The sequence below is a fragment of the Pseudomyrmex gracilis genome, unplaced genomic scaffold (genome assembly GCF_002006095.1).
Source record: "Pseudomyrmex gracilis isolate BER0280 unplaced genomic scaffold, ASM200609v1 scaffold_1, whole genome shotgun sequence".
Lineage (NCBI taxonomy): Eukaryota > Metazoa > Arthropoda > Insecta > Hymenoptera > Formicidae > Pseudomyrmex > Pseudomyrmex gracilis.
Genome location: NW_018020585.1, coordinates 2,030,243 through 2,057,847, shown reverse-complemented (window position 1 = coordinate 2,057,847; position 27,605 = coordinate 2,030,243). Strand labels below are relative to the sequence as shown.

At 40.6% G+C, this 27,605-nt stretch overlaps 2 protein-coding genes across 7 annotated transcripts; both read left to right on the top strand.

Moving 5' to 3' along the window:
- The first annotated feature begins 1,319 nt into the window (after window positions 1-1,319).
- On the top strand, window positions 1,320-26,849 carry LOC109852045 (chloride channel protein 2). Of its 6 annotated transcripts, XM_020422874.1 has the most exons (15): window positions 16,604-17,166; window positions 17,412-17,499; window positions 21,870-21,953; window positions 22,141-22,420; window positions 22,502-22,713; window positions 22,964-23,481; window positions 23,579-23,813; window positions 23,967-24,129; window positions 24,209-24,439; window positions 24,642-24,865; window positions 25,037-25,216; window positions 25,387-25,529; window positions 25,675-25,846; window positions 25,915-26,142; window positions 26,261-26,849. In XM_020422874.1, the coding sequence occupies exons 1-15, from the start codon at window positions 17,018-17,020 to the stop codon at window positions 26,444-26,446; spliced, it is 3,093 nt and encodes a 1,030-aa protein (XP_020278463.1). In that variant the 5' UTR covers window positions 16,604-17,017; the 3' UTR covers window positions 26,447-26,849. The 6 variants fall into 6 exon arrangements, with proteins under 6 accessions (XP_020278423.1, XP_020278463.1, XP_020278414.1 ...); XM_020422825.1 differs by lacking the exon at window positions 21,870-21,953; XM_020422834.1 differs by lacking the exons at window positions 16,604-17,166; window positions 17,412-17,499; window positions 21,870-21,953 and adding an exon at window positions 1,320-3,023.
- LOC109852065 (uncharacterized oxidoreductase YjmC) lies at window positions 7,607-11,848 on the top strand. Its single transcript, XM_020422886.1, has 2 exons — window positions 7,607-8,805; window positions 10,215-11,848. Exons 1-2 carry the CDS (start codon window positions 8,449-8,451, stop codon window positions 11,061-11,063), a joined length of 1,206 nt encoding a protein of 401 aa, XP_020278475.1. The 5' UTR covers window positions 7,607-8,448; the 3' UTR covers window positions 11,064-11,848.
- Window positions 26,850-27,605: the final 756 nt, after the last annotated feature.

The following is a 27,605-nucleotide window of genomic DNA, read 5'->3' as shown; positions in this document are numbered from 1 at the left end:
CAAATTATATCCTACTCTCGTAAAATATACAATTAACATTATTTCCCTCATTCCGACAGCGTCATATTTAATAATATCGGAGACGTTAAGCGGTACGTAACGTAATTCACGTCTCATTAGTTAGTGGCGTAAAAAGCGAGCGCTGCGCTAAATGAAGGTAATCAACGCGAGACGAGTATTTCTATTGTACGCGTCACGTGTCTCTTCGCAGGTTTCATCTCGAGGAATGTGCTTGGAAAATGCAATTATAAATACATTTACGCTCCTCGATAACCGGAACGAATAAATATCGAGTTGTTCTTTTATTCAATTCGACGAGGATTGTTTTAAACTCAGAAATTTATCTGGATATATATAAATTTTACTCGGCAATTGTTCTGTTAAAACTGGAAAAGGTCACTTCTCGCGAAGGAACCTCGTTTAATCTACGCCTACGCCGGCATCGTTAAATTCACCGTAAAAAGAATATCGCACGCGCGATAAAAGCGGTATAAAAAAATCTTCACACATTGCGAGTTTATATTATAGCGCGAGTGCAATGTTAATTCGCGTGGAAAAGTATTTTGATTATTTTTAACCGCGCACAAAATTGAATTGCAAAAAACTCGCGACGCTACGTGCAAATAAGATAAGGAAAGAAATGGATTAATCGATGTCGAGCACTGATACGCGGTTTCTTGCCATTTTGTGCACGCGTTATCTTTCGGATCGTTCACAAGAAGTGAACTCGAACTCGCTGAGAATTGCGGGTGGGACTTTTACGTATGTATATCATCGAAATGTGACGCGGAAAACGAGATGTATAACAAGCCTTCTCGATGACCAATTAGTACTATTTTTGCGTCGATCGTCGCACGTCGGCGAGTTTTGACGATCAAGGTCGCCCTTATTCGCGAATAGAACATCCGCTTCGACATCGAGACGAAACGATGACGAAACGATGACTTCTTTAAGAAGAAAAGAAAGAGGCTCGTTGTTCAGCTTTGACTCATTGGACAAACTTGTTGAACGTGTCTCAAAATTGTCACGCGACTTCTTCGCGATCGAGTGTGCGTCTCTACGAGGAAATGTCACTTCCAACGCAAATGCTCCTTCAAGCACGGCGATAAGGAAGCCTGGTTTTGCGTCATCGTGTCCTCGACGATCGGAATCCGAGGAATCGATCGTGGAGAAATCGATGAGCAGCAGCACATATCGCACTGTCTCTCTCTCTCTCTTAACGTGCGCGATTTTGAATTTCTTGCAAATACCGTGACTGAAATCTCCGTTGCTTCATTCATACACCTATCAGTCGGCTCACGACCGTCCCGCCGGGCAGTCAGACGCGCTCGCGAAGCGCGCGCTTGTCGCGTCTCGTCACGAACGTCAGATCTCTCTATGTTGCTGGCGACGCGAAATCGAATCGACGATCTTATGACAGAAAAGTTTGGCACCTCGCGACCTCGACCACGTGCGCGGGACCGGTGCGCCGCTTATTGCGCGCAAATATTAAAAGTTTTCGACCCGGCGGTTTTGGAAATCGATCTTCGAGTGATACTCGCTCGAGAATTATCGAAGATGATGAGGTGTAATTTCGCCAAGCGTTTTTCAATTTTATTGTATTCTTAATTTTCGAAAAAAAAAAAAGAAAATTGAACGCGAACTTGCGGACGATCGCAAATGTACAAAATATCTTTCCTCGAACAAGTGTTTCTTAATTTTTTCTTATTATCTTTATTGGCGCAAAGTTCGCGAAGCAATATTGTACGCGATATCTTCGATTCGCGGCGCGAAATCAATTGTTGCTCCTATCGACAGAGAGACCGATAGCGCGTTCGGACGTGGCGAAGACCAATCTTGTATCGTTCTCGTGACGCGAGTGTACTTGGTTCGCGAAACGTCCCGCGTGCGTCAATATTTACAAGTTCGAAAGTCCTCCCCGTAAGTGACGCAAACACGATCGCGTTTCGCACCGTAAGACGCTGTCCGATCGTGCGACCGGACGCTTTTTGTTCGGCATCGTCGCGCGATCATTGCACAGGCTGGTTTGTGTTTGCACAGTGACTGGACGATATTTTCATCGCCTTTATCTCGCTCTTGCGAATGTTTTCGCGCTACGAATAATCACCGCGAAAGTTATCGAGTCACGTGACGTCGTCGCTGCACTTTTCGCGCATTTTCTTGGTGCCCGAGTGGACGCGTCGTCGATTTAAATCGCGAGATTCGTTCGACTTCGGTTTTTATACGCGCGTTGCGGTCGAAGACGGAGTGAAGAGACTTTACGTGTATAAATTTGAATTTTACGATACATTAAATACACACGCAAGTGACAAGGCCATCACAGAGAGCAGCGCGGTCTTATCGATGCGATAAATTCGACGTAAAGTTGCTTGACGAATTCACTAGCTGTGAAGACGCAAAAGTGAGACTCCCGCGGCCGGTTCAAGCACGCGAGTACACAGTTTGATAATTCGTTTTATATAAAAAAAAAAAAAAAAAAAAAATAATAACATCCGCTGATTTCGTTTGCCAAAGAGAGAGAGAGAGAAAGAGAAAGAGAAATTTTTATTTCAAGATAAATCTATCTCAAATTTTGCACATTACGTAATCGAGGTTTTTGAACTTGCAATTCTTCCGCGAGAAGTGGAACGTCGAAATTACTGAGGTAGCACACCGAGTATTGGCAAACGACGCCGGGGCGCCGTGTGTTTGAAGTGAAGCGTGTCATCGATGAATTTCCGTCGCTGCGAGGAGAGAAAACCAGGAAGAAGGAGATTGACTGTCTTCGATAGCCAGTCGTGGAACACTAAGTGCTAAATTTCAACGTGAAGTTTTTACCTGAAATTTTTCTCCTCTCCCATCTATATCTCCCTTCTTCACCTCGTCGCTGAAGTTTTTTCCGAGACGATCTTTCGTAGGTAATTGAAAAAGTTTTCCCAAGTTAGTCGCTCTCGTCCCTCACGAGACAGGAGGTCAAGATGGCATCGTCCAGCCGAGGAAACGAGGAGTACGGACGAGGAGTACTGGGATACCAGAACACCTTGGTAAGTACTTCTGAATTTAACGACGTACTGCAAATTGAGATATTGGATATTGCGAGTAATATACTGTACGAGTTTCTGGAACAAATAGATACCAAAGTTTTCAGAGCTTTTGAAACTTTGAAGAGTTTTCGAGAGAAAAAACGAGTAGACAATTGCGGAGAGGTTTGAATTAAATGTAAAGTCTGAAAAAAATTGCGATTTTTTAGCACCTTAACTAGTTCGATGATTGATAATTAATCAAATCACAATTAAGTCTCATCTTAAATTAATTTTTAAGTAAACCGTGAGTAACCGAAGAAGAAATATAAAACGATTGTAACGTAAGTGAATAATTTTAGTACTGAAATGATATACGTCGCGGCTCGTATATGATTCAGTAAATTAAAAGCAAATTTCTTTCTGAGAATGACGGATGCAATTATCAAGCCTCTCCGCGCTCTTGCAACAAGAACAAAAACCAACAATGTTAAATATACTTATCATTAAGACAAACTCGCGAGAAAAACGAGAGACGCATAAAAAAAGTGAAACATACTATTTGCTAATTAGTTATTAAATATTGCTAATGATAATTCATCATGTAAAAATAATTATGTATGTCACATTGAGAACTAGAATTTTACAGTTTCCAGTCGATTCTGCTGCGGATGTGGTTTTATAATGAGCGCGAGTATTATAAAATTCATCATTTATCATAAGATTCATAAATTTATCTACATGCCACTGAATCGCATAGTTCCGCGAAACCGCGAGTTGCGTACTATACAACGGTTTTGTTATTCGTCGATTACATCGAGGATTGCAATTTTATCGTTTTTTTTATAAAAAACTGAACTCGCTATTTAATAAAAAAATAAAACATCTCTATATTAAACTAAATATTTTTTATCATTTTAAATGTGAGTGAAAAATATTTCTAAACAGTAAATGCGCATATGAACTGTATATATATTTAGGTTAATGCACTGATGACGTAGATAATAAATTTTCGGAGTACAAACAAAACGCGATAACCGAAAATATTTTCACGCGGAGCGTGACTCTTGGTCGATTTAAATGTAATAAAATTCCCGACTTTGAAGTTTGTCCAGCTGCGCGATGAGAATTAAAGAGATCACTCGTGATTTTTCGGAACTACGTGAGATTTCTAAATCGCCGCTATCTATTTTCATCTGTTTTCTTGTGTGTTTTGCAACAAGTCGCTAGAAAATCCGCGCGATTTCTAAAATGTCTGCCAAGTTTGTCCGAGAGGGAAGGAATTTTCAAACTTTTCGCGTAAAATAAGAAAAATATTACGATTCGACTTCGAATGGAAGATAAAATCGCAAGCGTGAGGTACATATTTCACGCGGTAATGTAACTCTGTAATCGCCGTTTGTTCATGATCGATGATGCACGTGCGTGAGAAACGAGTCACGTTTAAAAATTCGTTGAATATGCATGTTTCTCGCTAATTCGCGATTTCAGTTGCATCTGCGAATTTTTCGTATTCTCTCTTCCGTCGATTTTCTCGTGTTCCGATGTGTTTGTTTGGAAAAAAAAAAAAATCACAAACTGAGGAAATTACGATAATAAAGAGCGATATACAATAGTAAAAATAAAGCAAAGCGAAAAGATAGTATTCTCAAGTTTTGAAGATCACACAAAACTGCATAAAAATTGTAGCGCAAAACGTTTTTTCAAGCGTAAAGATTGCGCGGAAGATGAAAATAAAAATTAATTAGTATTAGTGTAATCTATATACACAGTGGCAAAGTAGTTTGCCAGCACGCGTGTTGTCATTCTAACGCAAAGAGCAATTTATTTTGTGTTACGTTCTCTAGAAAACAAACATATCTCTTGCTCACGAAATTATTTTCTGCAATGAGCAATCGTTTGTAAAAAGACGCATTTAAAATTAATTTTACAACCCTTGTTGTTTGAGATAATCTTTCTTTTATTTTATTACGTTTTTATTTTATTATCTAAATATTTTGAAAAGCAATTTTATGGTGAATTTATGCAAGAAGCAAAATTGCATTTATTTGCAGAGGAATGTTTTTTTCTTATTTTTCTTTTTTGTAGTTTTCCTACACACAGAAAAATAATTGCTCTGATTGCTCTGTACGTCACGTGTGGATCTGTCACATGCTACCTTGCACGTGATTTAAGCGATTACCACTTGTGCAATTAAACGTTGTCGCTCGATTGAAATTCGGCGGCTGTGAAATTTACGATCGCACGTGAGCTTCGCGATAATCGCGCAATGTGTTTATAATTGAACGTCGTTCGTAAATAAAAATATCGATGATCAAAGTGTGCATTGTAAATGATCATATTATTAAAATGCGCTTTGATTCGAATCATTTATTCCCGTTCGCGCAATTTATTCGCATATTCTCTACGACACTTCGAGTATCGTCTCGCGAGATGTTTTCGATATGTGTGCAACCGAATTCTCACGATTACGTTATCGTCGAAATAAAAAAGTCAGCTAATTAAAACCTGATATAAATTATTACTCATATATAACGCGTTTTTTTTTTTATTACTTGGGTTGTTAAAACAAATATTACATACAAAGCATATAGTAGCAAATATTCAGTGGACGATGAAAATATTTAATTTATGAAATTCCTTGCGTTATTTTCCCTCCGAAACCAAATACCTGTCAGTTTTCCGCAGCGTTATCTACAATCTTCGAGCCTCGCTTCGGAGCGCATATTTATGGCTGTCGCGCGTTAAGTAACACTCATAACCACGTTTATGAAATTAAATATTTATGATGTAATCTTGCAAATGTGTGTCGCGGGGTATATGAATCATATAGGCAAACCGCCTCAATTTGATTTGACGTGAGATATGCGCGCTACGGCCGTTCGTTGCGAGGTGTTCTCACAGAAAGTGCAATCGAGAGGCTTTTTGTATGAACACAACTTTACATATATAATATAGCTTTTCTCTGCGCATTTCTCTCTGACGTTATATTTTATAACAACAAATAAAATAAAACAAACTGACCGACCGAGTCAAATAGTATTAATAAAAAACACAACTGATTTAAAACACCTCAAAATCGTTGTACGAACGCCGAAAGCGTAGAATAATTCGATCGACACCTGGAGGACGCGCGCAACTCGCACACCATCAAGATCGCACGCTAAATGACCTAATCGCGTCTTCGATTAGATCTCTAATTAAAATCTCGGCATTGTGCGAATTTATTTCCTCTTATTTTAATTCGCGCTTGACATTGTATAACAATAAGTTACATAATAGAAAAATGCGGCGATGAGACAGAGGAGCGTTTTTTTTTCTTACGATCGTTAGACGACACGGAACAGTTCGTTGGACGATCCACTCGGGAGGAATCTCAGCTCCGATCCTCCTAGACGATCGATCGGTGCGTGCGCGAGGAGAGTAACGGTATTCCGCCGCAGCATTACTTAATACAGTGCGACGTTTTTTTTTTCGCGCGCACGCACGCATCCGTCTCAAGGCTTTTCCTCGTTCTCCGCGATGTACGTATGTGTGTGCGTGTGTGTGTGTACATGTGCAAATTATTCGTTCGCACGCGAATAATTGATAAAAAAAATGGAACAAACGCGAGACGAATCGATTACTTATGACTTCGCGTGATTCGCGGTCGAACTTTATTTGTTTCTTATGTCAGATATCGCTTGCACGAAGCGGCGATCCGTGCATAATCAGATCGCATGCATCACGATCGAGACAATGAGTAAATCGTGCCGATTTCATATAACATATCGCAAATAATACGTTCTGTTTACGTAACTACACGTAAAGAGAGAGAACGTGGACGTTAACGTGTCTTTACACATTTACCAGAAACATATTATATTTTTAATTAAAAGCGCGCGTTGTGTAGAATGTTTTTTTTTTTGCGCAGACACAATTCCAAATAACGGTATAATGAATAACATCGACTAACTTTTAGATCTCGCGTAAATGCGGAGGCGTTAATGAACCGTTTTTCTACTTACTTCTCTTTCCTCCGTCAGTGAAGGGATTTGCAAAATTGTGTCTACAAAACACACATTTCAACCTGAAGTTATCCGATCGAACTCGCCAATTCTGAAATCCTCAGAATTTGTTCAATGTGATCAAAAGTTAAACCTTATCTTTCCTAAGTGTCTTTTTTTTTCCTTTATTTCAGCAAGAAAGAAAAGTGTGCTCGTGCGGAACACTATCGCAAATACAATAATATTTCAGCAATAACTTCGCATTTACATGACGTTCAGTTGAAATGCACGTATTCGTCTCGTTACGCTTCACACGGCGTATTATAATCGAAATATAATTAATTAAACATATATTTCTTATCACTCTCGAGATAATCTACTTGAGATTAAAAAAAAAAAAAAGGTCGCTGCGCGTAAATAACTTACGAATTTTAATCGAGTTTTTAATCGAATTTTAATGAAATATTTATTTCTGTCACATCTTTCGTAAGCTTCTTGCCTCATTGTATCGAGCGTATATATGCTTTGTGTATACACACCTACAATACACTATCGTTAGTATCATTTCGACACAACGACAAAAGCGCTTTCGAAGCTCCCGCCAGAAGTCACGTCACGTCTTCGCGAGTGTATCGCGAAGCGAGATCGCGGTTCAACAAACAGCGAACGCAGCGCGCAGACCGCGCTGTGTCATGTTTCTTTCTCTCTCCTCGCAAGAAAAAAAAATCAAGTGTATACAAGACAGTAAATTTGAAAAAAATTATCGAGAACATCTGGAACAAGGATTATCTCACTCTCTCGTGTGAAGTCAGTTACCTGTTAATCGCGCTGTGCGAATCATCGATTCAGTGAATGTATTACGCGAGTCTGTAATCGCTGACACGTAATATTTGATCAACCGTAGCGCCATCCACGTGGCCTTCGCTAAGGCGCAATCTACGGCGCTAAGTTCGAACAAAAGAAACGAAGAAGAACCGGGGATTGCAGTTCGATGTGAAAATACAATAGAAAAAGACTGTACTTGTTTTATATTTTGCGCGAACAAGCGAAGAAGAGAAGGATACGGTTTTGTCATCTCTATTATCGCATTTGTTGAATTATCGACATATCGACCGTTGTTGTTATTTAACATTCGTTAACGATACTTTTTCATTCTTGAAAAAGTCCTGTTTTAAAAGACAAAATTCGTCGTTTAGATTTCGAAGAAAAATTGAGAGGAAGAATAGTCGAGAATGTGACGTTACAAAACGTACAATAAAAACGACGAGATAACGTGAAAAACAGATAAACTTGTTTATTGGCGCGCGCGCGTATGTTCGCAACGTGTCTCGCTCGCTTGATGCGGTAATAAAACTTGTTGCTTGTCGCGTCCGTCTGATAAAGTGAAGAGCGACTGATAAGACGAGAGACGAGTTGATTGGCCGACCGTAATTGACTATATAGAAACGAACGGAATTAATCACATGTCTATCGTCGCTGGTAAAGCAACGCTCAGTTGCTTTTGCGAATTTTTAACGAGACGCACAACATTTTCCGTTTTTCGCACCGTCGTCGCCGGCAGCAGAATGATGCGCGCCGATACTCAGGATTACGACCAGAAGGTCGTGCCTAAGGACGAAGTCATTAGATTCATCGTGGACTGCATGTGCAAAGCCGGCACCACTTCGGAAGACGCGTTCACCGTCGGTCATCATCTGATGACCGCGGACTACAGAGGTCACTTCAGCCACGGAATGAACCGGATGCAGATGTACGTACAGGACATAGAGAACAGGATCACCGATCCTGCCGCACGTCCGCAAACCGTCACCGATTTTCAGGTTCGAATGAATCTCGCGGGCGCGGGTGGAACTTGATTCTTTTGTCTTGATTCGCAAATTCTTTTAAGTTTTTACGAAACCGACGACGCGAAATCGTCTAATTAGCGAGATTCTTTAATTTGATACTTTTTCGCTGGTGTCTGTTTTCTTTTTAATCATGAGAACACAAGCGGACCGAAAAGACAAGTAGGTCAACAAGATAAATCTCTTCTTATCTTTTTAACCTGTAACCTACAGATAATGAGACCTCACAATTCGGTTATCCTGTATCAGTTGTTTCTTTTTTTTTTGTAGATTTTGAAGTCTAATAGTATCTTTCGTTATATTCTGTACATATTAATTTTTTTGAACTCCGCGCGAGTTTCTTATATCACGATATTTGCAGTTCAGCTCGAAATATTATTTATGTGTGTTGTTTCGCGCGCTCCTGATCGTTACTGCTGTGTGTAAGAGTATTCATTATCAATTGATTACGAAGCGAAGGTATCAGTGACGCAACTGTGTTTTTTCAAGCGTCGCTGCAGTCGAGGAGAATTTACATACGTGCCATAAAAAATGATATTTGCTTACCAATGTAACGATAACGTCGGGACGCTTTCTTGTCCGCAAGGCCGGCCTTCATTTTTTTTTTTTTTTTTTTAACAGGCGATAATACGATAAGATACGCGCGCATCCTTCTGATTGATAATAGTTACTTTTTTCGTCGATAGAAAGAATCTTTGTCACCAGCTTGCTTGTGTATATGCTCTTCGCGCCTTATCATGTTTTTTTTTTTTTTTTTTTGATCGGCTTTATCAAGCGATCGGAATTACATAATAAATTACATAATAAATAAGTCATTTTTTTCGTGTGCATCGCCGCTTCGATGGAATTGCTCGTGTAACGCGTTGGACAGCGACAATTTATCGAGTAGATCTGTTGACAATTGGACGAGCCGCACGCGATTAGCACCACTTTTAATTACTTTTTAGAGCGGTAGTTGCGAAAATTGCCGGTGTTGTCGGAAACACGTGAGCCGTGGCAATTTATCGAATGAACGACGACGACGACGACGACGACGACACGTCGACAATTTGGCGATCGATAACAAACACGCAGAACACTTATTAGTACTTGTGCGGCTCTAATTGCCTCGGTAATTGAAGCGGTATCTTCATCCGCAAAAATTGCCGTGATGTTATCGAAAATTCGTGCGTGATACGTATCTCGCTTTATCGTGTCGGACGCAATGAAACGTTCGCGTAAAAACATATTTCTAACGAAAAAAATGGAAAAAAAAAAAACATATATATTGATCGTGAAAATTACATCGCGAGTGCCAAGTTCCACCCAACTTGCGATATAGATTGGAAAAAAGAATGATAACGGAAATGATCTGGAATCTTTTCCTGGAACATCATCACTTTCAGGCGATAGCTCTCGTGGACGGCAAGAACGCGCTGGGCCAGGTTGTGGGCAAGTATTGCATGGAGCTCGCCATCGAGAAGGCGAAGAAATTTGGCATCGGCATGGTAACCGCGCGGGGCTCCAATCACTACGGCATCTGCGGTTACTACACCAAGATGGCGATGGAGCAGAATCTGATCGGTTTCGCCTGCACGAACACGAGCCCGCTGATGGCGCCGACGCGCAGCTTGAAGGCCGGTCTAGGTACAAATCCCATGTCCCTCGGGATGGCCGCTCATAACGACGAGTTTGTTCTCGACATGGCGACCACCGCCGTCGCTCTCGGCAAGATCGAGCTGGCCATTCGGAAGGGTGAGAATATTCCGGAGGGCTGGGCGCTCGACGCCGACGGCAAAGTCACCCGCGACGCCGAAGAGGCGTACAAAGCCTCTCTGCTGATGCCGCTCGGTGGCACGGAGCGCAATTCCGGTTACAAGGGTTACGGTTTGGCCCTGATGGTCGAAGTGCTCTGCGGCATTCTCAGCGGAAGTCAGTTCGGGCCGAACATCCGCGCCTGGAAGACGGGCGACCGAGTCGCCGATCTTGGACACTGCTTCATGGCCATTAATCCGGAGGCGTTCGCGTGCGGTTCGAAGGAGAGATTGTCGACCTTACTCGGACAATTGCGCGGCTTGCCCAGAGCCGGCGAGGAGCCTGTTCTGATAGCGGGAGATCCCGAGAGACAGCACATGAGCAAGGTCGACAAGGACGGCGGCATAACGTATCACCCGAATCAGCTAAAGGCTTCCGAGGAGTTTGCCGAGCACATGGGCGTGCGACCGATGAAACTCGTTCCCAGATCCGCTGATTGATTCTTTTGTAAAAAAAAAAAAACAAAAAGATCGCTAAACTAATCTATATCTTATACATATCCTCGGTTGTTGTAATCATTCGGATTATGAAAGGTAATTGGGAAGAGATATTTTGATACTAAAATTTTATGTAGATCTGTGTTTTTTATCGCATAAATAATAATTATTATTCTCGTCACGGCTTGTTGCTTTTGCAAGAATTCTATTGGTACGTGTTTTTTTTTTTCGATAACTGCTGCGAGCACGATATATCGTTGATGTAAGATTTACAAAACTCACTTGATCGCCGAGCAAGTTAGTATAGGTACTCCGCAAATGTTTGTTAGGAAATCACAGTTCGCGTGTGTGCAATTCGATAGTTGACGAATATGAACACGATGCTCATTCACGATGACATAACCGTCGGTTGCGATTTGATCGCCAACCGATGATGATGACGGCGGCCTTGGACTTGTCCGGCTCATTCTCGATTACAGTTGTTACGTCTTTATACGTGTGGGTCTCATCGATAATATATAACACTCGGCACTGAGAGATTATTGGAAACAAACAAGTCGCGAAACATTAAGCGGAACATTCATGTGATCCATTTTTGAAAACGTTTTAAATTTCACCAATTGCGCGCATGACTTGTCAATCATGCGCGCGATAAGCGAAATCTGCAAGAAGATTAATTTTGATGTGGAAATGTCTTTGTTTCATCTTCGTGTTTTATAGCGATATATATTTTGTACTCGTTTTACATCGATATTGCGTAAGATAATAAATTTTCTTTCTGCTGAAACGCACGCGTGCAATCATTTATTTATTCTCTTCTATTCTCCTGCTTCTATATATAATTTGATACACATTCCAGTCTTGATTCCAGAACTTGAGAGATCGGTCCAGAGACGAGAGAGAATCTCTCTCATATAATTTCGCGCGCGCTCTTACATCAAAACCCAGGGTTATCACGAGTGACAGTCGCGCAGAGACGCGGCGTCTGACTCGGGAGCTCGCGTTATCAACTCTAGTCGAGGGAGAGAGAGAGAGAGAAAGGCAAATTGCGATTGCAAATGTTGACACGACTGTCATTACTTTCTAAAGAACTCGCGAAACGAGCGAAAAGATTCCTTTATTTGACGAGAGAGCGAGTTTCAAACATGCAGTTTGACAGTATAATAAATTTGTTCTACAAAATCTTTTTATAGAAAGTTTATGAGTTCGTCGCGCATTATAGAGACATTTTAGTCTCTTTAGATATAATTTTCTTTCGTTGACGAAGCTTGGTATGTCGTTCTTATTGTCGTGCGAACAATACGTATCGTATGCGAATGTGTGTCGCGTTCAAGATGTGAATAGAAATCGCGTTTTCTCGGTCGTTGCGTAAAATAAATTCCAAAATGTGACAATTTGTCTTCCTCGTGCAGCTTTGTTGACCAATAAAATTCGCTCTTGCGATTATCATTATCTTCTTCGTATCGTTATTGTTATTTTTACATTGACATATTAAATAATTATAGAGAAAGAGAGAAAGAGAGAGAGACGCACGAGTCCATGTAACGGACATTGTAAAATCCCCGTAGCGCACATGCGATGCAATTAGAGCTTCTCGCGGCGAAGGCCAGTCGCAATTATCACCGTTGTGACTTTATTCCAAAAGAAGAATCCACGTAAGCGACTTCGAGAAGAGCAAGAATTATTCTTAAGAAAAACGATTTTACGGAAAACTAGTCGTAAGATTATTATTCACCGTTAAACGTTAATTGTCAACGAGCGTGAAAATCTGTTGAAAAAAAGTTTCTAGATTTTGCAGATTTTTTTGTATCTCTCGTTGTTACATTACGAGACGGAATTGTTCTCGCCTTTGTTTCTGAAAAATTTATGCGTTAATTTGAAAAAAAAAAAAACAAATACAACAATTTATAAACGTGGATATTTCGCTTTGAAAGAACGTATTTTTCAGCCTGACGCAGATGCGCGGTAGGTTCAAAAGTTATCGATGAGCTTTGTTTGTCGTCGCATTATCGAACAGACAAGAACAGACGTGGTGTTTCCATCTTGTTTTTTTTTCTTTTTTTTTTTATGTGATAACGTTCTTCGCACGAGGAGCGAAGGGCTGAGTGCAATCGACTGTATAAGTAATTAAAATCACGCGTTGTTTCTCAAAACGGTCGCGCTGTTATCGCGACAATTAATAAAAAGATGAAAAATCGAGTAATATTTGCGTTTGCTTTATAATGTGAAAATTCTTAATTTGCATAACGCGAACAGACAATCGACGAGAGTTAACAGAGCGGTTAGCTAATAAAGAGCTCCATGACTCATTAATACGTCGTTGTCGGCTGGTGGCATTTCACAGCTGACGTTAATTAAACTTATCTCTTTGGTCGAATCTCCGCCTAGACGCACTCGATGAGACTGTGAGATATACAATGTATACAATATCTGATATACACAATATCCGTGACGTGTCCTAGACCCGATTCTTAGCGGGAATGAATCGACGAACAATCTTTGCACTAATTGATAAGTAATTCTATTAATATACAATTGACTTATAATTGACGCAATTGTGAGACTTTCATAATACAAATTTAGTTCTAATTGATTGATTTATTTGTTTCATTATATTAGTAAGTGATAAATAATTAGTACGTGATAAATAAATATTTTTGGCTGTATTTTGTAAATAAAGTAATTATAACAGCAAACAGTATTCAGAGTAATTGATAATTAATTTTATTACATAATTATTTTTTTATTATTTTTATTACAAAAGAATATGTTGCTTATGTTTTGAAAGATTTTTAAATCACAAAAATAAGTATATGTACAAACCTAAGGGCAAACACGACGGAGATCTACAATGTGAGTCAACTTTCGCTGCGCGGCTAAACAGGAAGGAAGGCCCAATAATTGGACAAACGATCCTGTCCAAAATGCAGTCTGCAGTGTGTTGACGCATCGTCAGCATGGTAATTCATTGCTGTTTCATGTGTATATGTGTATGTATGCATGTGTGTGTGTGTGTGAGACTCGCATTAACTAATTCACTACGGGTCTAATACACTGACAGAGGGTCATGGAACCCATGGGATATCCGTGACGGCCTGGGATATGTATTCCCATGACGGTATAACGCAAGCGTTTGCAAGTCTTTCTTTTAATAATTCTTTTTATCTTACAACTACATTGCCATTTATTTGTCTTTATTTAAATATTAATTTAAAAACATAGACACGTTGGTCTTATACATTTTATTTCGTTTATAATAAAAAAAAAAAAAACATCAAACACATGTCAGACATGTGATTATTAAACATCCTTACGTATACGCGCGATGCAAAACTATATAAACGCTTTTTCAAAAGAGAATGCAAACCGCGCCGTTGAGATCATCCGAAGATTCATTGAGAAATCAACTTGTTCTTGGAAAAAATTTATCACAAATTGCTTACTTCGCAGTAAGTCGAATCTTTGTCGCGCGAGTAATTGTCACGATTACATCTCTTCGCTCGATATTCATTATTACAAATGACCGCGATCGGGCGGAAACGCGACTTTCCGCTCGATCTCCTTCGCGATTTTCTCGCAAATCGTCTCACAACGACGTTTGTCTCTGACGCGACTCCGTTGCACTTCGCGAATACTTCTCGCTCTGTGTGCAAAAACAAAGTAATTAACGTTACACGGGATTATGGAGACTTTTATAGAGTCGAACGAAACCGGAACTTTTGCGTATAATGGTGGAAGTGACGTTCTCTGACGTCTTCGAAATTAATTAATGACGTAGAAAAATGTTGAATCCCGAACAATTGCTGAATATCCGTGTCACGAGTGCGTTACATATATAAATCTATTGTGTATCTTGCCGTCTCTTTATATTTTACACACGTTCGGAATGCACAAGCGGGATCTTCTTCGATCGAAATTGTTCGTCCTGGTTGATCACGTCTTAACTTACAGGTAATGTTTATTAATTGATATTAATTTATTAATTAATTAACCACGAGTTTTTCTGTTTTACATCTTTTTTTGCATGACAAATTTTTGTGCATATTACACTTCTCTCCTCAATTTTGTGACATACACATACACACGATACAAACACATTTCGCGAGTCTCATTAAAGAGCGTGACGAAAGAACCGTATCGAAGTTAAATGATCACGCGGTTTTAATTTGCCAACGCAAATTTGCGTACCCGGCGGGGCTTTTGTGCAGCGACGCGCACGCACGACGTTATCTCTTTACATCGCGATGTCCGATGTGGAAACAAAGCGACAGATCAAACAAACCCGGATTTTTACAACATGATCGGCCAACAATTAGAGACCTCGCTACGCGCGTACGCGACTAAATTAGTTCTTAGTTTTAATTGTCGTCGCGAACACCTTACGAGGATCACTTGACATTCGGCTGCTGCGCGTAGAAGAGGTACGTAACGATATCTCATTTTGAACATGTTCGTGCGTGGTTTCACACGGTGAAAGATCAGTTTAATATAAATTCGAATCGCGCGAAATTTTCTTAAAAGCTGGTTGGAATTTTTACATCGGCGTGCTGTGATGATCGCTTGAGATTAAAATACATCATGGACAAGAAAAATGATTAAAACAGTAGTTTTTATTAAGGAAAGGAAGTTGGAATTAAAGAAATTGAATAAATTTTATTATTTATACGAAATAACGTCGAGAGAGAAAGAGAGAGAGAGAGAGAGAGAGAGAGAAGTCATCGATCGGAGTTGACGGCTAGCGCTGGTTAAGACGACCATTCATCAAATTACGTGGTCATTTTGGTCAATGATAACTCATGACTTTGAAGGCAGCTTCCTACGAGCCCTCGCCGAGGGAAGTGGCCAATTGCGCGTGCACGGCTTTCGTACAGTCGCTACTAGAAATGCCGCCAATAAGATTTCCCCGACTCGTTCTTGTAGCGCGATATACTTTAATCAAATCAATTGCATCGCAGCGCGCATCTTGCCGGCAGTGTGTTTGTTTGTTTGTGTGTGTGTGTATGTGTCTGTGTTTTAACAGCGAATTTTTATTCATTTTTTATTATCCGCGAACGAATTTTCCCTCGGCGCACACTAATCTCGCGGAAATTAAAAACAGAATTTAATCGTGACGACGATACGATGGGATTAATTACGTGATAGACGTGATATTTATCTCGACAATGTCTTTCTCCAATTAAAAATAAATTTATTGCATAAAAATATGGCAAAAATAAATGTGAAATAATGTAAACGCGCTCTTCTCCTCGACGGGACGATCTAAAGCTACAAGCCGTCAATTACTAATTAATTAAATTGCACGTCGTGTCTGATTTTGATAGGGGGTGGCGAATTTCTGCAGCGCTGCGACGTACGCGCGAGGTGTCCGCGTTGACAATGGGCAATATATTTGACCGGCTGTGGGGGGAAAATCGCGAGTGTGCGTGCGCGACGTCGACGTCGGCTGTCAGTGAGGCCTAATGAGACCGTAAATTGAACCAGGCTATAGGGCCTTCTATCTGAGAATTGCACGGCCGGTTCTCTCTTCTCGTTGTCAGTGTGACTCACTGGCTTCGTGTGCGACGGTATATTCTCGCTCGTGGTTTCACGAAAAAAAAGAAAAAGTTTCTTCTTTCACATCTTCCGTGATTTCGCACGTCTTCCCGACCTGTCAGCAATGTCAAAACTGTTGCGAGCGCAAAATTGTTGAAAGATGAGAACCAGTTTGAGGAATTATCTCGCAAAGAAGAAGAAACACTCACAGGTGTTCTGTGAGTCGCGTTGAATCGCGAAGATCGAAACGAACTTGAAACACAGCTCGTCGAATCGACGAGATCTCTTCTTTCCCGTTGATTTTTGAAAAACATGAGACCGCGTGTTTAAACGCAAACTTGGTTGGAACGTAGAGCGTTAATGCAACACGCGCGACGAGCGCACAATCCGTAAAAATCGATCGAGAGAGAGAAAAAGCGCGAAAAATGGCGAGTCAAACGACGAAGAAGGAGCTCTTGGAGGAGAGCTTGCATCACCATCCGGAAGGCAGCGAGGAGGAAGTCGACAGAGAATGGGAGGAGTTTACGAGACTGATGGCGAAATTGAAGGAAAACCGCCGAAATCGGCCTCACAGGTACTATACGAGCGAGAACTCTCGTTTTCGATGAGGGAGGTGTAGGAAGAAAAGATCAGACACGTTTGGATGTAAAAAAAAAACAAAATCTTATCATCTCATTCGTCACGTTAAAATCTTTTTTTCGTGTGTTCTGATCTTCACGTTACGATTTTAACTAAAGAATGAAAGACGTAGAATTGAAAACAATGTCGGAAAAGCAGAAGTCTTCTGGTAAAATCTGGAATATTTTTTTTTTTTTGTAGACCATCGCAAGCGTTCTATCCGTGTCCTCCGCCAAACGCGGACAAGGAGCAGCAGGAGTTCGATCCTTTCGATTATATTAACACGATTGTAAGCACACAACTCCCTTCTTAGCAACGGACTTGATCTCTCGCTCTTTTGTCGCTGTTTGAAAATATACGCCGCACTTGCATGCGACTGAGAAAGGTTTTTCTATCAGCTGCAGCAAAGCCGCCTGTGTGCGTGTACAAAACGTTCTCTATGTTCTCTCTTGAAGAGATACGCGCGCTTTAATTCCGGATTATTTTGCGAATTATTGCGCGAATCAATCGAATATTCTTCGCAAATCGGCGATGCATTTCACACGAATTGTTGCAAACTCTTCTTTAATGTTGATAACTGCAGAACCGGGTTTATAATTAAACTCTATTGCCGTTGTGTTTCGTAGACGAAGCCCAGACAAAAACGTCGCTTGCCAAAAATTACTGCGCGCATTATATTTCTCGAATATTTTATTTACTATTTCATTTCTATTCGTTACGTGATTCTCGCGACGCACATACCCCGTGTTACATCGGAAACGCAAATTTGTCAACTACTAAGTTTCGCGCGTTCGAGAGATATGCTCGCTATTTCCTCTTACATGTTGCATCTTATATATTTCGTCGGTTAATTACAATAATTTTTGTAATTATCGCATTTTTTTTAAAGAGGGAGGAGGAGGGAAACAACGCTCTCCGCCGCGAAATCCGCGAATCTCGCGTCCGAGATTTTCCTCGTCCTATAACACTGAACCCGATACCGCGACCTTTGAACAATTGCCAAGTGGGCGAGAGAGACTACATTTACAAATAAACGTTTCGCGAGACGTGACCGTTGTTGAATATGAACGCGAGATCAAAGAAGCCGTATATATATACTTTTATCTTCTTTTTATTTACTATCGCGAAATACGTACGTTTACGCGTTAATGTCGATTCGACAGAATTAAATCGATCGTTCACTCGACGAAAATTCGCGAAACTTCACAATCTCTATCTCGTCGACACCCGAAAGATATTCGATAGAACTCCAGAACGCGCGCGCGTTTACTTGGCAAGAATGTATGCGTGTGTGTATGTGATGGACCTTGACTTGTCTGATACGTGTCACACGACAGAGAGAACATATCATCCGTGTCTCGTTGCGATGACCGGTTCGCACGCGTGTCGAAATCTTTGCGCGAATTTAGAAGCACCGGCACAAACCGAAAATTATTGTTTAGAGAAAGGAATACGAAATTGGAATACATTTTCTCTCTTTGTTCAGCGAGACAGAAGAGCGGAGAACGTTTCATGTATTTGCTTGAAGACGTATCAACCATTCGTATTCTGAGAAGTATGATATAACATCTCTCCGTACGTCGCGAAACTATAATCAGCGCTTTTCTCTTCCTTGTTAATTGCGTTAACAAAAATATAATGTACGTTGTTGACAACCCAATAAATATTCCACGATACTCGGGTAGGCGATTTATTTCGTCGAGTGAAAAAATGGAGACAAAACGCGCGTTCGCGCGATTTATTGCGAGTTTCTCTCCGCAATGTTGTATATCCGGAATATATTATATACGAACGCCTATTTTCAACGTCTCTCGGCAAATTGAAAATACCGAGATTGACGCTGGTATTTCGCGAAAACAATGCGTTTTGTGTGACGCGATGACCGCGCGCGGTCCGTCACAAGCGCGCGGCTTAAAACCACGCGCGGTAAAACGATTCGTATTAGCCGCCGCAATTAACCAGTTGTTCGGCTGCCAACGAATCGCGAACACTTTTCGCGCCCGTCGCAATTCGCGGCGGTGTAAAATGCGAAAATTTCAGCGACACGCACTTCTCGATGTGAATTCGAAAATTCTCATGCGCGCGCGCGCGCGTAAAATCTTTCGCGCGCAATTGCTCCGCGGCAGAGTCGACAATAAAAATAAATTGTGAATCGGTTTTTGGTTGGTATCATTATCAAGATAAGACATTAATTAACAATCACAAGTTGCGATTTAAATTTTGTAAAAAAGATATTTCTCACGGTACAAAAATTACTTGTCCTCTTTGTGCGAAGCACGGAAGAGACAGAATTCAGGAAATACTTTCTAATGACGCCCGTAATTGCGCGCGTTCGCGCGTATCAATTCATAGCGAGGTTGGTGATGTAAAGGAGTACACGCGCGCGAGTATATCTATCTTTGCAGCAACGTCTTTCCAAGCAACGCTTTTATAACGCGCGAATGGCTCTTAAGGACTCGTTATGCTTATCGAGCACGCGTGACCAGCATGAAGAAATCTTCTCTTGTTACCTCTCTGTATATACAAACACACACACACACACGTATATGATATATTATATTACACATATTATACACATTATACGCACATTATACACAATTTGCACTTTGAGCTTCTCTGTTCTCCGTAGAGACGAAACGCACATTGTTTAGTTTATTACTTTTTCCTCGCTATTGCATACTGGAATACAGAGGATGAGTCAAAAAAAAGAAAAAAAACATTTTTATTTGTTAATTTTGTCGTATCGATTTGTAACAAAAAGAATTCCTGTCACATCCAACCTTAATTAAAAATTTCTATTATTTTTATTAAAAACTATTAATATTTTTATTGAATAATAAAAATAAAAAAAGAGAGAGAGAGAGAGAGAGAGAGTTACTTAAGTCTCAAAGATGTAAGTTCTTAGCAGTTGAGATTTAGAAAGAAGAGGGGAATGTGATTGCCGAGTGGAACGTGGCCATTGACGTCACGATTTGTACACATAGTCGCTCAGGTGTCGCCTATATTTCAACGTAGAGAAAATTGGATTTATCTAATTTTATCTAATCTTGTACTGTATATGCACTCGTGCAGATTCGCAATCGAGAACACACTTCTTATATATATACGTACATTTTATCAGCGTTTATCTCTCGTTTATTTTTTGACGTAAATATATGTTAATAAAATGTATGCGGGTGTAGAACAAAAAAAGATGGATTACCAGACATGCGATTAAATTGAATCTGAGATAATCCGAGACAATCTCGAAATTTATTACGCGATCGCTGGTGTGCCACACCCCAGCAAAATATAACAAATGGATACACGTCTCTTACATTGTGTCGTACACATATTTATATCCTCAACGAGACGTTGTGACGCTGCCAAAATAAAGTGTTGTCAGTCAAAATCGAAATCACTGACTGTTATTGAGTCGAAATTGAAACTCCTTTATTGATTTTTGTTAACAAGATCTTATATCTTGTATACAAGATAAATCTTCATACAATTATATTATATCTCAAAAGACGGGGGAGATAATCTGTAAAATTATTGTGATAAAAGAATTATTCCGCCGATTTTTATCGCTGGTTTTACATTCGTTATATTTCTATTGTCAGTTTAAAACAGTCCGTGTTCGGTAAACACACACAGTAAACAGCACAGTTTTTATTCGATCGACATGAAAACAACGTGTGTTCATAAGTAAATAAATTAGTGTAGTGCTCGCGATCGGGATTATATAACGATTATTAAAATTGACAATTAAATGAAAAAGCGACAAATAATGTCTGATTTGTGTGGAAATATTTCTGTGATAAATAAATTATTTCGTAGTTATTGTATATACGTGGTGGTGCGTGATAAAGGAAGGCCGACATCTTAAATAAATCTAAGATCGTGCGACATTCACAGCGTTTAGATAAACCATCGCAGCTTATGCGACAATAAACAATAGGACTTCTCGCCCTGTCGACGCTGGCCGAGCGATGCTAAGAATAAGACTTTTGACCGTTGCCAAATTTCAACAAATATTCTCGCTGAAATTTCAAGTAGACACCCACGAGACGTCGTTGTTTAGACGCTCCCACTGCTCGCGTTCACTGCACCACGTGCCGACTTCCAGACTTGCCGTGCGTTCGCTTTGGACGCTTACGAGCTTTAAGCATCGGTCTGTCTTTATTGTTCTTTAAATATAGAACAAAGATAGACTGAACACACCCGTGATTAGTATCAAAACGAATCACGTGGTACTCTACGCGCGTAGTTAAAAACGAAACGGAATGGTGGGAGAAATCAGTCTCAAAATCTTGCATCTTGTTTTAGTTCGAATTAGTATGCATGTTTGCACGGATGCATTTTTTGGATAAAGTTAGGTAAAATTTATTTCAAAAAACTACTTCTTCGTAATCAAACTGTGAAAAATGTCTTGAGTGACAAAGTGCATGTGAGAGTGAGAGAATAATATCAAATAAATTTGTAATAAATATTTAAAAAATAATGAATATCGGTAACAACAGTGCAAAAACTTTATCATCATTAAAAACAATAATTAACAAATTTTATTTAACATGAAAAGTACAAAAATTATTTAAAATATGAACAAACTTATTTTGCGTAAAAAAAAACATTGAAAGCTTGTTTGGCACTATGCAATTAACGAATACCGAAAGCAAGCATAGTGACACTTTTCGTTCGACTTTTATGCCAACCGCTTTGGTCTTGAACAGAGCGTATTTCGTCTGCAATGATAATTATCTTGTAAGTGCACGATTTTTTTTTTTATTGAACATATTAATCACAATTTGTATCACAAATGTTGTGTTTTGGTTTTGCGAATCGAAGAAAATTGTTTTATTCTCGTCGTCTCTCGTTTTTCGCTCAATTCGATCAAAATGGCACTCGATAGAATCAAAATATTAAAGCGAAATGAGGGATGTTTGTGCAGATGTATGGTCGTTATACGAAAGATCTGGGTGAATACGCGAAGGAAGAGGCACGGAGACTTAAGTATCAAGAGAAAGCGAGACGAAAGTATGACAGGACCGAGGATCTGCGAAAGTCCAGACGAGGTCCTTTGTGTCGAAAAATCCTGGCCTTCCTGGCTTTTCTGTGGAAACACACGGGCGCGCGACTCGGCGAGGACTGGGTCTTCCTGGCGCTTCTCGGCATTATCATGGCTCTCATCAGTTATTCCATGGATCGCGGTATCTCTATGTGCAATAACGGTCAGTCTGCTGTTCTCGTTGATTCAAATTTTTTCAATTAACCGAGACGATTTCGTATTAACGATGATCTCGTCTCACCAGCCAGGATATGGTTGTACCAGGATCTCACGACGCAACCGGCTCTCAAGTATCTGGCCTGGGTGTCCATGCCCGTGTGTCTCATTCTCTTTTCCGCCGGTTTTGTTCACATTGTCGCGCCGCAAAGCATCGGATCAGGCATCCCGGAAATGAAGACAATCCTACGCGGCGTCGCGTTGAAGGAGTATCTGACTTTCCGCACTTTGATAGCCAAGGTAAATCGGACAAATGAGAGAGATAAAACATCTCGTCGATGATATATAATCCACTCAGTAAAACATACCGAGGAGTATATTTAAAAAAAAAGGCGAATACTCGACCCTTAATTGTTGTTTAACAAACTTGATCTGATTATTATCATTTTTTTTTTTCTATTTTTGTTAGGCAAAATCTTATTTTAATCTCGCAAATAAATGTCTAAGTTCACTGTTTTGTTAACGTTTTGTTGTTTCAATAATTCCGAAGGTGATCGGTTTGACAGCGACTTTGGGTTCTGGACTGCCTCTCGGAAAGGAAGGTCCGTTCGTGCACATAGCTAGCATCGTCGCGACGCTTCTCTCCAAGCTGACGAGCTTTCAGGGCATTTACGAGAACGAAAGCAGAAACTGCGAGATGCTGGCCGCGGCATGCGCCGTGGGGGTTGCCTCGTGTTTCGCGGCGCCGATCGGCGGCGTTCTTTTCAGCATCGAGGTTACCACGGTGTATTTTGCCGTCAGGAATTACTGGCGCGGTTTCTTCACGGCGGTGTGTGGCGCCACGATGTTTCGCCTGTTGGCGATCTGGTTTCAGCGCGAGGAAACGATCACGGCGATGTTCGCCACCAATTTCACCATGGACTTTCCGTTCGATCCGCAGGAACTCTTCGTTTTTGCCCTGATCGGCGTCGGCAGCGGGCTGCTCGGAGCTTTTTACGTCTGGCTGCATCGTCAGTACGTTATCTTTATGCGTAAGAACAAGAGCATGAACACCTTTCTGCAGAAGAAGTAAGTGACTCGAAAAAAATGAGCTTGAATCTAAATTATTGTAATTAAATTCTAATTGCGGGATTTAAATGAGAGATTTAATTGCTGTTATCTTCAGCCGCTTCCTCTACCCGGGCATCGTGTCTCTCTTGGTCTCGTCGGTGTCGTTTCCACTTGGACTCGGTCAGTTTATGGCCGGCGATCTGAACACGCACGATCAGGTTTACGGACTTTTCACAAATTTCACCTGGACGAGGGAAAATCTCGGTGCCGAGGAAATGAATATCGTTAAGCACTGGGCGACCCCGTACACCGACGTCTTCAGCGGGCTCTTGAGTTTCGTTTTCGTTAATGTAAGATTCTTATTTTCAGTAAAACAACTTGAGTTAAAAAAAAGAAAGTTGCGAAAACACTAAATACAATTTCCGATTGTTTTAGTTCATCTTCTCTCTATCGTATCTTTAGTTTCGCAATCGGAAACTAAACGGGATTTCCGATTTTTTTAGTTCATCTTCTCTATCATATCTTCCACCATTCCTACTCCGTCCGGAATTTTCATCCCTGTTTTTAAAATTGGCGCTGCTCTAGGAAGAGCAGTAGGAGAGGCCATGGCTCTCTGGTTTCCCACCGGTGTGCGCTATGGCGGGATAATTACTCCTATTATACCGGGTGAGTAATTGAAATAATAAAATTGACAGATAGGGATCACAGCTTCGAAATATTACAAAATTTTAATAATAATTTTCAGGTGGATACGCCACCGTTGGCGCGGCTGCATTTTCCGGCGCTGTGACACACACGATTTCCGTCAGCGTAATTATCTTCGAAATGACCGGCCAGATCACGCATATTGTTCCAATAATGATTGCGGTTTTAATCAGTAACGCGATCGCGGCGCTTTTGCAGCCCAGTATATACGACAGCATTATCCTCATCAAGAAGTTGCCGTACTTGCCCGACCTGCTGCCATCTAGTTCAGGTATATTTTTAATTCAGATTATATCCTTCAACTTTTTAATTTACAGTTTTAATATATTTTGTACGCTCGCTATTAACCCTGTCGTTTCGCAAAGCATTTCGTACGGAATTGATGGGCAAGGTAATCTTGACGCACATCCGTCGCAAATTTATTCCGAAAAAAAAAAAAAACGGGAAGATCTTACAAAAGATGCTTATCGCAGGAATGTACAACGTCTACGTGGAAGATTTCATGGTTCGCGACGTGAAGTACATATGGCACGGCATCACCTATGAGAAGCTGAAGGAGATCCTGAAGGAGAATCGTAAATTGCGCGGATTTCCGCTGGTCGACAATCCGGACTGCATGATTCTGCTTGGATCGATACAAAGACTCGAATTAATCAAACTCATCGAGAAGCATATCGGTCGTGAGAGAAGGCTTCAGGTAATCGGAAGTTTCAATTAATAAAATTCATCAAAGAAAGTTAAAAAATTATTATGCTTATATAATGTAACAATTAAAACCTCTACGTTAATTTAAAACAAACGAAAAATTCATTTAATTTTTATTGCACTTCTTACGTGTCTGCAACACCTCACATTATTGATATCTCAGGTCGCGCAAAAGTGGCACAAGGAGGCGGAGGAGAGGGCGCGTGAAGAAATGGAACGGCAGTTGCGAGAACAAGAGAGAACGAGAAGACCGTCCAGGTTCGAGGTCATTCCGGCACCGGACATTCTCAAAATGCAGCGACAGAGTGTTAACGATCTGAGCATGTCACCGAGCGGCGATCATGTAAGTCCCCCGTTCAAGATTGACTTTGACGTCAATCGACGCCAGCACACGTGGTGGTTATTACCACACACATTCTCTCCATACTTTTTTTTATGTTTTTTCACGCGCGGTTTTTTCTACTCGCCTCGACGAAGAGTCAACAGTTTTTTCTTTATTTTCTTGGATTTTAGCACATTTATCATTCGCCAGTGTTCGGCTCGCAACCGAAGAAGTCGATCTTGAAGAAGACGAATTCCTTCACATTGAAGGGATTCAGTCCGTTAGTCAGTCCGGCTGTAACACCCTACACGACCGTTACAGGCGCGGAGAGCAGGCAAGTTGCCAAGTTGCTATTCTTTATGGTAACAATCTTTACGTAGATACACAATACATTTACGATTAAACTTTTATTTTAATAAAACGAATATTACGAAACTTTCTTCAGGAACATAATAAGTTCTATCTTATGCACATAACAGAATACGTCTGGCGTTCGAGGCGATCTTCCGCAAATCGGCCACGTTGCAAGACGTGGATCCTGATCCGGAGCTGGGATCAGGCACAAGACGCGACAGTCAGGAAGCTATGAACGTGCCACCTCACACGCCCATGTTAGCGCCCAGTCCGGCGACGTCGAAGAAAGTGCAATTGGTAAGTCAATATCTTTTTTGTTTGTTTTTTCTACACAACTATTATAACATTCATCACGTGTCAATCAGCCTCGAGAAAGAGTAATAGACATGTCGGCGGAAGATCAAAAGAGATGGGAGGAGAGCGAAATGGCGCTCGAGGTAGACTTTTCGAGATGTCACATCGATCCGGCGCCCTTCCAGCTGGTCGAGAGAACGTCCCTGCTGAAGGTTCACAGTCTCTTCAGCATGGTCGGTGTGAATCACGCTTACGTAACGGCGATCGGCAGACTGGTCGGTGTCGTCGCGTTGAAAGAAGTAAGTGCACCGAATAGCGAGTCAGTATTTTTTCTCTGAATGTATTGAATATGTAAAATTTGAAAAAAAAAAAAAAAACAAATCTCACACTTTGAATTCGATTTGATTTGATGTTTAGTTGAGGAAAGCCATCGAGGACGCGAACGCTGGGATTTTACCGATGCATTCCGAGTCGCACATCGCCGCGTCGATTTCTAGTCTAGCAAAAAGCGAAACGGACACGGAGAGCAACAAGAACGTCAACGCGATAAACTCCATAGGCGCAATAAGTTCCATGGAGAACGAGAAGACGGACAACGTCTGAGGAAGAAGCGTCGAGCCGAGACGAGCGAAACTTTACATTGTGATAGCCGCATCGCGACGACCGACACGCGATGTGACCTAGATAAAAGCTGCGAGAGCCGTGTTTTAGCGATTTTATTCCTCCCTTTTCCTTTCGCGATTGTTTTGTGCGGGACTCGGACGGGATACGTTGTACACATACGACGCGACGCCAACTCTCAAACACTTCTCTCGTACTTAAAAAAAAAAAACCTAAGATGAAAAAATGTCGAAAGTTCCGAGAAGAAACGCGTGCATGAGGTTTAGTATTAAGCAAAGCGAAGAAATTTTTGGAATTTTTCTATTTTATATTTCCAACGCGTAATGTAATATTAAGTGATTTCTTTCAGGCATGTTGCGCGCGCCTCTCAACTTGCGCGAAACACATATTTCTTACATATATATATATATATATATATATATATATATATATATATATATATATATATAGGTATATATATATAGGTGTGTATGTCAGGTATTGAACTTTCGAGGTTCGATTTTGTCAGGATGTAGCAGGCGCAGCTTTCGTTATATCTATAATTAGAATAATGTATGTTTGCGTAATACGCGCGCCAGATGATGCCACTGATCGCGATAATATTCGCCGGATCTGAACCGCGAAAGTAAGTCACGACAAATTGTCGGAACGAAAATTGCAATTTGGATTTCGAATATTCGCACAAAGACATTTGTTTTTTTTTTTTTAAACAAAAAGAATGCGACGCGCGAATCGCAAGCTTACCGCTGCTGTTTACATACAAGTGATATGATAAAAACAATTTTCTTAGAATATGCAAGTCTCGGCGGAGCGAGAGTGACACGAGGTGTCAAAAACAAAACGATAATGTAATCGAATACTTTCCCGAGTGAAAAATGCATAATTTCAGGTCGCAAACCTCCAAGGTTAATTTGCGACGATACATAGCCTCTACGTATAAAATCATTCTGAACTCGTACACCCTCTTTCTTCCCCCCCCCTATGCTCTTTAGTGTAATTATCTGACCATGGTTGTGCCAGTCTATTATTTATTAACGTAATTGATAATTAATTGTTATTTCCTAGTCGTTATTATTTACTATATTCCGTTCTCCGGCTGCGAGAGTTGTTAATAATTAAGAAAGATGGATTTTACATTCCG